The sequence below is a fragment of the Passer domesticus genome, chromosome 2, assembly GCF_036417665.1.
Source record: "Passer domesticus isolate bPasDom1 chromosome 2, bPasDom1.hap1, whole genome shotgun sequence".
Taxonomy (NCBI): domain Eukaryota; kingdom Metazoa; phylum Chordata; class Aves; order Passeriformes; family Passeridae; genus Passer; species Passer domesticus.
Window position 1 is genome coordinate 33,944,231 of NC_087475.1, and position 12,264 is coordinate 33,956,494.

Here is a 12,264-nt window from a genome sequence, read left to right on the forward strand (position 1 = left end):
GCAGGATAATACTGCCCTGGGCATCCATCCTGTGTTCCCTGTCATGGCTGTAATTTGCACAGAGCATTGCCAGGAAACATTTGTTTTTTCAGCAGGCAAACAGGCCTGGATCTGATACCTCTGTCCTGTGGTAAAGGGTGGCTGGAGGTGGTTGCTGAAGGCACAGCAGCAGGAAGGGAAAGGGGAAAGCATTACCCAAGGAAGGTATTTTCGCTTTGCCGATACCTTTGACGTGAACCCTGGGCAGGATGTTTTGGAATGGCGCTGCGTGCAACAGGTCACACACTTCCTCCAGAGACTGGGACAAAAAGAAAACGAGAGGCATTTAGGACAGAAGCATCAACCCCAAAGCACAGCAGACCCCACGCGGGATTCCAAGCGCAGGCCGATGCCGCTGCAGGAACACCAGAGGGCGGCCGGCCTCTGTCGCCAGGCAGGAGCCGCTCCCAGCCCTGCCTCTCCCCACGGATCGCTCCCAAAGACCATTTCACCAGCTCCTCTGCACTCCCAAAGGAACTCCAGCAACTCCCCTCCCACCCTCAGCTGGCAGTTCATAAAGGACAGGGTATTTATTAAATAAACTAATGGAGGATGAGTAATTTCGGTGGGAAAGTGGCAGACAGCTCCCGCGCAGACAAAAGGGGGAAGAGCATGACTCACTGCTTGGTTATTTTTACCAGAGCCACAACCCATTATCCTAATGGGAGCTTATCGTGCTGGGAGCCTCTCCCCGCCAGGCTGAGACGTATGACAACAGCAGTGAACGATGTCTTAGGAAGTATTTTACATCTTTAGGGACAGGGGAAAGGAAGACAGATGTCTCCTGTTTCTTTGCTCCTTTGTACACACAGAGAAAATGCAGATGACCAGAAGCAGATGCATGACTTTGCTACGACCTCTCCTCAGTTTTGAAGCAGAGACCCTACTAATTTGTAATCCCTCAACACTAACATTAGAAAAGTTAGTGTCATCCATACTCTTAGCAAGGCTAGGGTGCTGGGGGGCTCATGTGCCTTTTCCAGTTCCTTTTCTAATTCCTTGATGTCAACCAGGAAATGCAAGAGACCCACTACCAAGGATATACTCAGAATTACATTTTGCACTGTCCTAAAATCTAGATTGGTTATGAGGGATGACCACGAGGAAAAATATGAAAACGAAATACATGACAGGCCATGGGGACCTGACTGAGGACAAAAACAAGAGGAGAGGCAGTGAGCATGGGTGTGTGACTGGAAAGGGTAACCTCGGCGGTGCCCCAAAGCAGGCACCTCCGTGCTGGTGTCACTCTGGTACTGCCTCAGTCCTCCCAGGAGGGAGTGATGTCCCTGCCTGGCTTTTCACCACACAGCCACTCAGCCTGAATCCAAAGCAATCCAGCTTCTCATTCTGTTTCAGCTGTGCCATTATTGACTACAGGTTTGCTGTGTGTCCCCCCACCCTACAGTTCCTCTCCACCGTGAGGGAGGGATCCTCTAACACCATCAGCAGGAACCCTGAGGAACAGCATGTCTTCGTTACCTTATCTAACACTGACAGCTTTAATACACCCTAGAGAAGCCTTCCATGAGGGTTTATTTTTGTCCAACAGCAGGCCCCCAGCCAGCTTGCTGAGGAAATGACGCGGCTGGTTTGCAGTCAGCAAAGATCTCTGCATGCTGCCCAACTTCAGCAGCACTGTGAGATTGCACAGCCTGGGCAGAGTGCCTGTATGCACAGCAGGAAGAGACCCCCCCACCCAACATTCAACAACACCATGCAGGTAAAGAAAGGGAAGCCAGCACACCTGTTGCTGTTCTGATCCATTATCAATGCCCACCTTTCCTCTGTAAGCACCCAAAAGCATTGAAAACAAAGAAATTACAGGTCTGGGCATCTTGTTTGAACAGCAAATACTAATAACATGAGAGAAGGGTGGGAAAAGAAAACTGGAGGTAGGGATAAAGATCAATTGTAGCACTGTGCCATCTGTTATATCTAGAGTTTACCTTACACTGTGTAAACCTGCCACCTGTGGGCAGGTTTACACAGTGTAAGGTAAACTCTAGATATAACAGAAGCAGCTGAAAGACTGAAACTTTTCACAGTTTTGTTCAAGCTAGGACAGATGCGTGAACTTCTGCACCACTGTCAGCCATCCAAGCAGCAAGGAGGACATCCAAGGATGTCCACGTTAACCTTGTGATGTTTCAGACCTCAACAGGAATGACATGCAGGAAAGGAATACAGCAGTACCAGATGCACAGCTTGCTGACATAAAGAGTGGCCACACTGTGACTGTCTGCAGGAGTGCCATATGTGATTATAATTTACGGCGAAGATTGCAATGTCAGATCCTCAGGTACCACGCACGAGGCAACGTCTCTCACCCAGCAGAGTCAGGCATCACTGTATCTAACAGACATGAAAAGCCCTGCAAGACTGTGAGAGAGGAGTGCAGGGAACTGTTCCTACCCATCTGCCCATCAGTAACAGCAAACTCACAGATTTCAACCTTGTTATTGATGACGTTAGTAACAAAAATATGAGAGTACATTTTGAGAGACAGATGGATTTTAAACTAGCACAGCAGGCACCTACCAGACTCTGTTCAATGAGGAGGCAAAACAGGACAGCATTTCCCACTTCCCGTAAATTCTGGAAGCAGACAGTCTTCAGTTCTGCATATTCAACAATGTCCTTCAACTGATGGTGAAAAAACTCCAAGATACCTGAAATCAGAAGAAAAGAGAAAAAAAAGTCTCAAAAGCCAGAATTAATCTAGTGATGACCACACAGGCACACTGTTACCTCAGGAAAACAGACAAAAGATGCTGGCCATGTGAATAAGAGTCAGAGATCAGGATTCATTTCAATTTCTGCTTCAAAAGCCCTTTTCTAACCAATTTGTCTATGCAAAAGTAGCAGAAATGTGCCTCCACACACTGTTTGATGCAAATAACCGCGGGTGAAGGTTTAGACTTCCCTCTCCATGTATCAGCACATGAGATTTTATCTCCAGACGTGCAGCCTAGAGGAAACTGAAAGGAGCAGCATTTAAAACTCAGAGATTATGAAGTGTTAAGCCAGTGCACTGACCTTTTTAACTGGATAAATCATGCAAAGTGGAGTGCCTAACTTTTCACTCCTGGAAAAGGGAGCCAGTATAAGAGGTAAGAAAAAAATACCCAGGAGGAGAAAGAGAGACTAGAGCTCTCATCTGCTTTAAGCCCTGTTCCAGCCACCGTTCCCCATCCTGCTGCACCACTGACACACTCAATTCACAGCTGCTATTTTCATGGATGACAGAGCCAGCAAGGAGCAGAGAGCTCAGACACAGGGAGGATGGGTAGTGTCAGGCTATAACTGACAGTGCCATGGGGCCAGAGGTGATCTGGGACCTCTCAAAGCAAATACAGAGATCACAAGTCAAGCTCTGCAGGCAAGGATAGACTAGATCCTGGTGCCAGGTACAACCAGAACACAGTTTCTGACAAAGTTTTGCAAATGCTGTTAAAAAACAGCTAAAATTATGATTTTCAAACCCACATAGTTTACATAAACATGTGTCTCTTCCATCAAACTTCTCCTGAGCAACAGTGATGTGTAGCATGCTGGTGGACTTCCAGTCCTTGCCCTCTAGCCCCAGAAAGGCTGCACAGTCCCTTGGTTAGAGAGAAGCCCAGGAAATCACAGGCTAAGCAGCCTCTGCAGAGACCCAGCCTAGTTATCTGTCAGAGGTTCAGGCCATGTGCAGGATGGGAGAGGAAGAGCAGTAGGAACTACAGTAGGTCAGACAGCTCTTCAGCTTTTTACAAGTTAATTCTTAGCAGCATTTCTCCATCTTTCTGCACAAGCCTGTCCCTTCTAAAAAGCCACCAAAACACTTGACTGAGAAGAAAATGCATCATAAGAAGCTTTTAAATTGCATGCTGCACACAGCAATTAATTTCCATTACACTGAATCAAGCCAGATAAATCCCCACCCAACTACATCTGAAGCAATTGAGAGAAGACAAGGAAAGAGAATGCAGACACCCTTCAGCACCTTCCCATGAGTTCCATTGACACAACTGATGAACACTTCTCATGCAGGAGATCATACTTGGCTATCTATCCAGTGAGGCAATGGCTGAAGACAGCACACAAACATGAAACATGAAATCCAGCCTGCAGCATATCTCTTCCAAGGAAATTCCTCAAATTCAGAGGTGTTGGAATGCATGAAATAGAAGCCTCTCTGAGTCCCTCAGAGAGAGAAAGGAATTCAGGGATTGAACTGGAACCTTTAGAGAAACTGAAATATATTAAACCACAGACATGAAGTAAGAGCGTAAGTTTTAAGTAAACAGAAATATATCTTAAGTGCTTTAAGAAACCGTATTAGCTAGTAAAAAGCCCTAAAGCCTAGTTTAAAGTTCAGTAGTGTTACCTTTCACAAAATTAACTTAGCTCTAGACATAATGAAAACACAGTAGAACATTGCTTGCATTTCTGGATAGAACAGACAGAATTATATACGTAGATTTTGTGTAAGAACCAAAACTACTTTAGAATCAAGCTCAGGTGCAGGAAGAATGTTTTAGAATCATGTTTTTAGCCGACTGGATGATTTATTAATAAAATCCCACTGTTCTGGGGTGAAAAAGAGGAAGAAAAAAAAAAGGTGTGGGAGCTGCTGATGCTTGGGACATTGGGACTATTCCTGAAAGCTTTTAGCACAGATTTTAATACTCTGAACTCTTTGCCTTTGAGACTGATGCATTCATGCAATAAAAAACTTTACAGCAACCAACAACTGCTCTTGTCTCTTTGAAGGCCCAAGACCCACTCAAAACTTGACACAAAGGAACTTGAAAACATACAGTGAAGGAAAGAATTATGTAGGTAACCCACACACTTCTACAGAAAGCCTCATATAATTAAAATTAGTAACACAAAACATCTGTAAAGTGCATGATGAGGGGATGCATGCTGGCTCTGTTACATCTCAAAGAATTGTTTGTCGATAGAAAATTAACAGCAAATGAGTGTTCCCACATGAAATTCACTGCAGGTGAATTTCAGACCTAACTTGAGTACTTTGGTGACTTCAAAGAAAAACAGAACTGAAAAACTGATGGAGAAAGGTCAGATCTAGTGAGTGCTTGCTGAGCTTAATTTATTCCAAGGTAACACATTTACAACTAGCTAAAAAGCAAACAATGCCAGCACATCACCAATTCCCACCTCCCCACAATGCAGGGACTGTGGAATGGAAAAGCTGTGGGAAAGGCTGGCAGTGCCCACTGAACACGGCAGGATACCAGCCAGTCACAATCCCCAGGTGTGTGAGGAGCAGTGAACACTTGTGTTTGTCATTTAAACACACCTGCCCCCCATGGCAATGGGATTCTGCAGTGCTGAATACTGGGACTCCCATTTTAAAGATCAGACTGAAAAGGTTGAAAATTTTTCCCCAAAATCTTTTGAGCTAGGAAGAAAATGCAAAGTTAGGGAACTGAAATCAGATTTATCACAAACCTCCAGTGTTTTAGTTTCACACCCTAGTCTTTGTTTTGTGTTTGTTGGATTTCCACATCTAGAAAGAAAGCATGAACTGCAAGAAGCTAAATACTCTCCTCATTCCAAGACTTTCTGCAAAAAAAAAGTGTTAGCCTCGACCTAAGTCTATGCCACAAAGGAAATCAAACTAAAACATGTACCAATGTTTCTGATCTTATGATCTGTGCTACATACACAGAGATTGATGGTGAACCAACACACGGCCTGTAAGACTCCCTGAAACACCATGAGGAACTGTGGACTTCTCCACAGGGTGACCATGGAGAGAAAGCACTGTCCAAGCAAACAGGATATTGGTGACATGCGTGGCCGTGGACACGCTCTTCCCTTTAGCTTGTGTGGTGGGTGGGGAGCAGCTTGGTGAGAAACATAAGGTGAGCAGAACAGCAAGGAAGATTCTGCTGCTGCAGCATGGAAACAACCACTGGTCATGACAGGGATCAAAAAGAATAGGATTTTCAGACTCCATTCAATCCCCTTCCCAACCTGCGGATTTTGTGGGGAGTTTCAGGAAAAAAGGCTGACATCTCATCTGAAAGATGAGAAATATTTTTTCATGGGCAGTGAAATCCTGGGAATAACCCATGTCCCCTGAAGCAAATATAAAGGAGCAGAATGGCACAGAGAGAAACCACAAGCAGCACAAACAACTGTGACCACAAACAGAGACTCATCCTGAAAGTTTGACTGAAACCAAAATGAGACATTTAAGTGCACCCAAAAGCAGCAGGACAGTAAAAGTCAAAGAGGCTTGAGGTTCATACCATAAAAATTACTTACTGTCTTTTCCAGTCACTCCAGGTGACAGAGCTCCTCTCAAAGTCCTTAACAAAGTTCCTTATTTCTTCACTCAAAGCCCCAATCTCCATATACAGATATATAAATATGTACACCCACACACATTCATGAACAAACTGTCGTATTATTTTGAAAATCTGACAGACACTATTTAGCACGCAGGTGTTCCAAATGCTGCCATCATTAGTGTACTTCTTCCCTTTAGATCAAGAGCTTGATTTACCAGCAAAACAGAAGAAAGTTTACAGAGCTACACAGGCTATTTCTGATGAAAGACCAACCTGCTCCCCAGTGGAGTCCTGTGGCAGAAATACATCCTCATGTTTTCATTAATGTCTGAGCAATGCCACTCCAAATTACACTTCTGTGCACATTACACAGACGTGTATTTTTATGAAAGACTATGCATGCCTACTAAAGCCTTGGAAAAAGAACAAGTGTCTTAGGAAAATTAATTTCACTTAATTGCCTGCAACCTTCCTTCTTCCTCTAATTCTGCTTGTGGGTGGAATTCATAAGTTACTGAATTAGTTATACATACACAGAACTTTGCAAGGTAAATGAATCAAGGTTTTTTGCTCCTCCTCTCCAAGAAAGCAGTTTTAATTAAATCCCTCTATTCCTGCAGATGGGACGACATTAGGTGTCATAATAATTGTTTATACAATCCCAGTTTCTGATTTACACAGATCTCAACAGAAGCAAAGACTGTTGATATAGAATAGACCCAGTAAAGTACAGAAGATTAGTAAAGGATTAGGCTCCCTCTGTCCTTCCAAAATCCTATCTCAACAGCACTCAAATAGCAGATGCCAAGTTTCAGCTGTGCACTCTGTACACTGATTAATTTAGGAAGTCAGAACAAATCAAAACATGCAACTCAAAGCTGGATGGATTCCTTTACTTTGGTCACCTTTCATTTCTCAATTCACACCTACAGACTGAAATTAAACATGTTCCAGAGCTTGTAACAATTCTGGTACCTAAAAGATTAGGACAAAAATGAGCTATTAATTCTAGAACTGAATTTTTGACTACAAACAAACTGGATCTTGATTATAATTCTTGGTCTAGTTGTGTTTTGGGTTATTTTTTGCAAAGAACTGACTTGACTATTATCAAATAAAATCTACTAATCTGCAATAGCAAAGCTGCTCCCAAGAAACTGGGTGCTATAATGACCTTTAGTTTATGTTCTTTTTCATAGAGACCTTCAAATGCTGCATCCAAATACTTCTTTGGCTCACCAGAGGCACCATTAACTCTGCATATCAACAGTGCTGCCATTCATTCCCTTCAATGGAAATATAAATCAGGTTTAAGCATATACATACATATATCCAGGAATTATGACCATAGAGCCTGTGTGCTGTGTTTATTTTGCTAGAAAGAAATATTCCACTTTTCTGTGTATCTAATGAATTCTAAATGCCCTGTTAAAGTCATCAACGCAGTCTGGGCTTCCCATAAATTCTTTCAAATAGTCTGTGATGCCTTCCCAAATCCTTCTTCCTTCCTTCCAAATCAGGAAGATTTATGAATACATTTCCTTCATCCAATGCGGACTTAAGCCATTGTGCCCTCACTTGAATTATTCTCCTCCTTATCTTAGTTTGATCAAAAACCTGGGATAACATGTGGAATTACAAACCCTTCTGCTATGCCCCAAGTGATGCTACCCTGGAAGCCTCCAGCCACTGCTGCCCTTCCCCATGCTTCCCAGCCCAGGCTTGTTCCAGCTCCTCTTAGACTCTGACCTGAGATGGTCCAGAAAAAGAAGGGGTGGAAGACTCTTTTTTGCCAGACTGATGTGCAGAAGCAGGCCCCAGAGTGTTGCCAGCAGCACAATCAGCCCAGGGAGAGATGGGAACACAGCAGCCCGTGGCACAGGGCTTTGGAGGGATTCCCCAAACTGCCTTGCCAACTTATGGGATTTCAAGAGGTCATGGCCTGGGATAACAAGTGCTTTGTCCTGCACCACTTTGAGTGTTCTGTTTCTTTGGTTTGATTTTGTTATGTTTTTCTTTTAAAGAAGAAACATGGAAATGTTTTCACTTAGGAAAAAATACACAATTTGGCTCCTTTCTCATGAAGTTTGTATCTTGCTAAGGTAATTCATTTTTTAAAAAGTTTATCTTGGAGGGATGACAACACCAGTGACAAAAGCCTCATCTCATAGCAGAACTGACAAACTACTTTTCTTCATGGTATTCAATGACACTTCAGAGTGGCAGGATACTAATTCATTAAAAGCAGAAATGACATGTTCAAATACTCAAAAAATAGCAGAAGAAAACGCTACCTCCAAGATGAAATTTCAAGCTTAAACTATTACAAGGCAAATATTCCTTTAAGAGCTTTAGCAACTTTAAAAGGTCCCTTTAAAAATCCTTATGCTTAATGTATTTTTAGACAAATATTTTTATGACTACAAGATGAACAAGTTCCCCACTGCTTTAGACTGTTCCTATGGAAACAAACCCATTGGCAAAGAGGAGTCCTGAACAACTCTGATGCCACTGTCTGTACCCTGCTCCTTTTAGCAACAATAAATCACCATTTAGAAATCCGCAAGTCTAGAAGGCTGATTATGAAGGGGCCAAGGAATTGCAATCAGCAGAGTGCAAACAAAACTCTCCAACTGAAAAGTCTGAAGTGCATGAACGAGCTAGAGGCTTACTTACTGAGTGTGCTTAAATCACTTTGCATGTGGAGAATGGACTCAGGAAATTAATTCTGAATTAATAAGTGCATGCTACAGCAAGATAGATGAGAATCTGTATACTTCATCTAAAGACTGGAATCACAGTTTTGGTCTGTATATGTAGGTTGTGCCAGTTATAAAGATGTTATAAAATGATTTGTTATGAAAGAACAGAAGCAGCACACAGACATATCCCACAGCACTCAGGCTTACTACTACAACTAACAACTTCTGAGGAAGATTTTGGAGGCAGAAGAGGGAACAGACAACAGTTGGTGTGTAGATTGCATCTTCTGTGACAAAACACATAAACAAGGTATGGAAAAGACTGCTGAAGAGGAGAATTTAGCACAGAAAGGAGAGGACAGTGACTCAAAGGAAGCATGCTCTGAGCCTGCCCTTCTACTGCCTGGCAGTTCCTCTCCCAATGAAGGGTGAAATCTGCAGCACATCCTCATCACAGAGAACATTTTCCTTTCTCAGCCAGTCTGTTCCAAGGGCAGACAGCTCCATGATGGGGAGGTGTCAGAGAGCAGGGGCAGTTTTTCCCTGATGTGAGAGAGCGATGGTGGTGTCCTGATCTTGGAAAGGAAAGGGAGAGCTGGCGAGACAGTGTTATAAAGGCTGTCTCTGCATTTCTTGGAAGAGACTCTCCAGGGGGTTATTATGTGTCCTCTGCTAGAAATAGTCCAGAACAGGAAAACCACATGTGTTAAGACAAAACCTGACTGGAACAGGGGCAGTAAAGGAGCGGAGAATCAGGTGGGGTTTTGAGATCCAGTCCAACTCCAAAACAAGTATGACATTCCATTGTAAAACCAAGAGTTGCTTTGATCTCTTGGTACAGCAGGCATCTACATAAATGGCATTTCTTTTGGAAGAGTAAACATGAGGTCAAAGTAGTTTGTTACCATTGCACCAGTAAAGTTCTGCCTTTCCTATAGGATGGATTGTCTTTCAAACTTTACAGAAAGGTTTCTGCTAAAATCCCTGGGCATCTCCTGCCAAATATTTAGCCCTTACAGGTGAGGATTTCTGGCAAGCTTCCTAATGTCACCTGTAGCATCACAGATTCTGGTGATGCACTATCTATATTTGAGAATACCTACTGCTTTTGCGGTCAGACCTTAATGAATGGCTAAAAGCCTCAGAGAGATTATTTTTATACTCCTAACTACCATGATTCATCCATTTCTATGCTCCATGGAGAAAAACAGGAAGGAAACACTTACTAAGACCTCAATTTCATTTAACATTGGTAATGAACGTCAAGCAAGCTGTGGGAAGCAGAAAAAACCCAACCTCATTCCAGTTGGAGTGGCATTTAATAAAACTAAGTGACTCTGGAAAAATAAACTCAGGAGGTGGGTGGCACATGGAAGGACTAATTTGTGTTAATTAGAAGTTGTGAAGGAGGAATATTTTGAAGGGGAAAGCAGATTCAGAATTTCAGTGAACAATGTGATAAATACTAATTAGCCAATTATTTCTCCATAGTGGCAAGCAGCTTTCAATGCCATTTCTTCTTCTGCAACTGTCACACCTCCTGTTGAGAGGCTAAGATGCACCCCACACAAGCCTGAGACATAACTATTCTGGCAGGACCAGTTTACCTCCCAGCAGTATCACTCCTTTTATCTTGCATTTGGTGAGGGCAAAGGAAAAAAGAATAGAGGCTGTTCAGAGAACTGGGTTATCTAAATTAGATGTTTGAACAGAAAAAATGTGAGAGGCTAACTTGCTGAGGCAAAAGCTCAACACACTCATGAGAAAGATAAGAAACAGAAACTATTGTGGACATCCCAGTTCAAGATCAATTATGTCATAAGGCTGTCTCTGTACAGATTGTCATCCTTTTTGTCCTACATACAGAAGTCTTAAAACTTCATAAAGTACTTTCAGAAAGCATAGCATTCAAATATTCTTTTGATGGGGAAAAAAAAAAGAAATAAAAATGCAAAGCCAGGCTAAAATCTGATTATCAGGAAAAAAAGGAGGGAGGGACAGACAGATTTAAAAAGATTCAGAAGATAGTGGTTAGTATAATCCTATTAAGGCTGCTAAGGTAACATCAAACACAAACTAACCTGGAGAACCATACTCATGTCTTGGTAACCTACAGATCTTAGGCATCACTTCCATTAGGGTCTTGACATACTGAAGAATGGTCCCTTGTAACTAAGAGAAAACAGATGTATGTAAACATGTCAGTGCTTTTGAACTAGAAAACTTTACAACAAACTGCATTCAAACAATACATGAACTGGAGCAGCTCTAAAAATCCTGCATTTAATTCTGCCAGTCATCATATTTAGAAAGGCAACTTTTTAAAATTTAAAGAGTTCACATGGCATTAACCATCTTTGCTACAAGGAGAGTGTCACAACAGCTAAGGCCAGAAAGGTAAAAAAGGAAGACGTTTTTCTCTTACAGACTCTTTACTGTCTCACTAACTTTTAGGTTTTTGGTTAAAAAGTTGCATTCAAATGCTTTCAAAACCATTCAAAAAGCATCTGAATTTGTTCAAAAGCAACATGAAAAAAGCCCTTATGATTAGGAATGGTTGCAACAGCCCAAACTGGTTCTTCTGGACATACCAGTTGAGATAGTTCCAGCCTCCAGTCAGCCTGTCTTCCTACCACTAGACACCTCTCCCTATCTGTCCCCCTGCATCTGAGCATCTGCATCAGGCATTGGCAGGATATCCTCCCCAGGCCTTTTAACCTTCTTTGTAAGTGACCAGGTGTTCAATGCCACCCTGAATGAATTGAGACAATTTATCACTAAGTTATAAAAAATCCAGCAAACCAATACTTGACACTCAAACCCTGAAAAATATAAGTGTTTTCTTCTCTCCCTGAAGATTGAAATACAGCATCTTTTCAAGCAGGATTCAGCCTTTCTAGAACACCAGAAACATACTTAGAACATTGTGGGAATTACTGTAAACAAACTGCCAAATGTGTCAAGTGCCTGAAGTACGATTATGAATACCACAGCTTTCCCTGGTACAGTTGGATTATTTTGGCAGCATGCTCCTACAAGCAACAGGGAGGAAAATATAATTTCTTTGGCTTAAATTAACTGCAATGCACTATGGCTGTATATATAGACTCTAACAGTATAGCAAACAGCCAGCACCTCAACCTCCTCCCAGTTACAAAGAAGGCCCTTTCCAATAGAGGACACCCAGGCTGTGAGGATAATGTCTTCAAAGC

At 42.4% G+C, this 12,264-nt stretch overlaps 1 protein-coding gene across 3 annotated transcripts in view; it reads right to left on the bottom strand.

Annotated features, from left to right (window-relative positions):
• Positions 1 to 12,264, bottom strand: part of CYFIP1 (cytoplasmic FMR1 interacting protein 1) — a 74,378-nt gene that overhangs the window by 4,447 nt on the left and 57,667 nt on the right. For all 3 annotated transcript variants that reach the window (XM_064408168.1, XM_064408167.1, XM_064408170.1), the window contains 3 exons: positions 11,134 to 11,224; positions 2,581 to 2,711; positions 226 to 298 (listed from right to left, as the gene is read on the bottom strand). In XM_064408168.1, the coding sequence (XP_064264238.1) occupies positions 226 to 298; positions 2,581 to 2,711; positions 11,134 to 11,224 (295 nt within the window). The remainder of the gene's footprint in view (positions 1 to 225; positions 299 to 2,580; positions 2,712 to 11,133; positions 11,225 to 12,264) is intronic.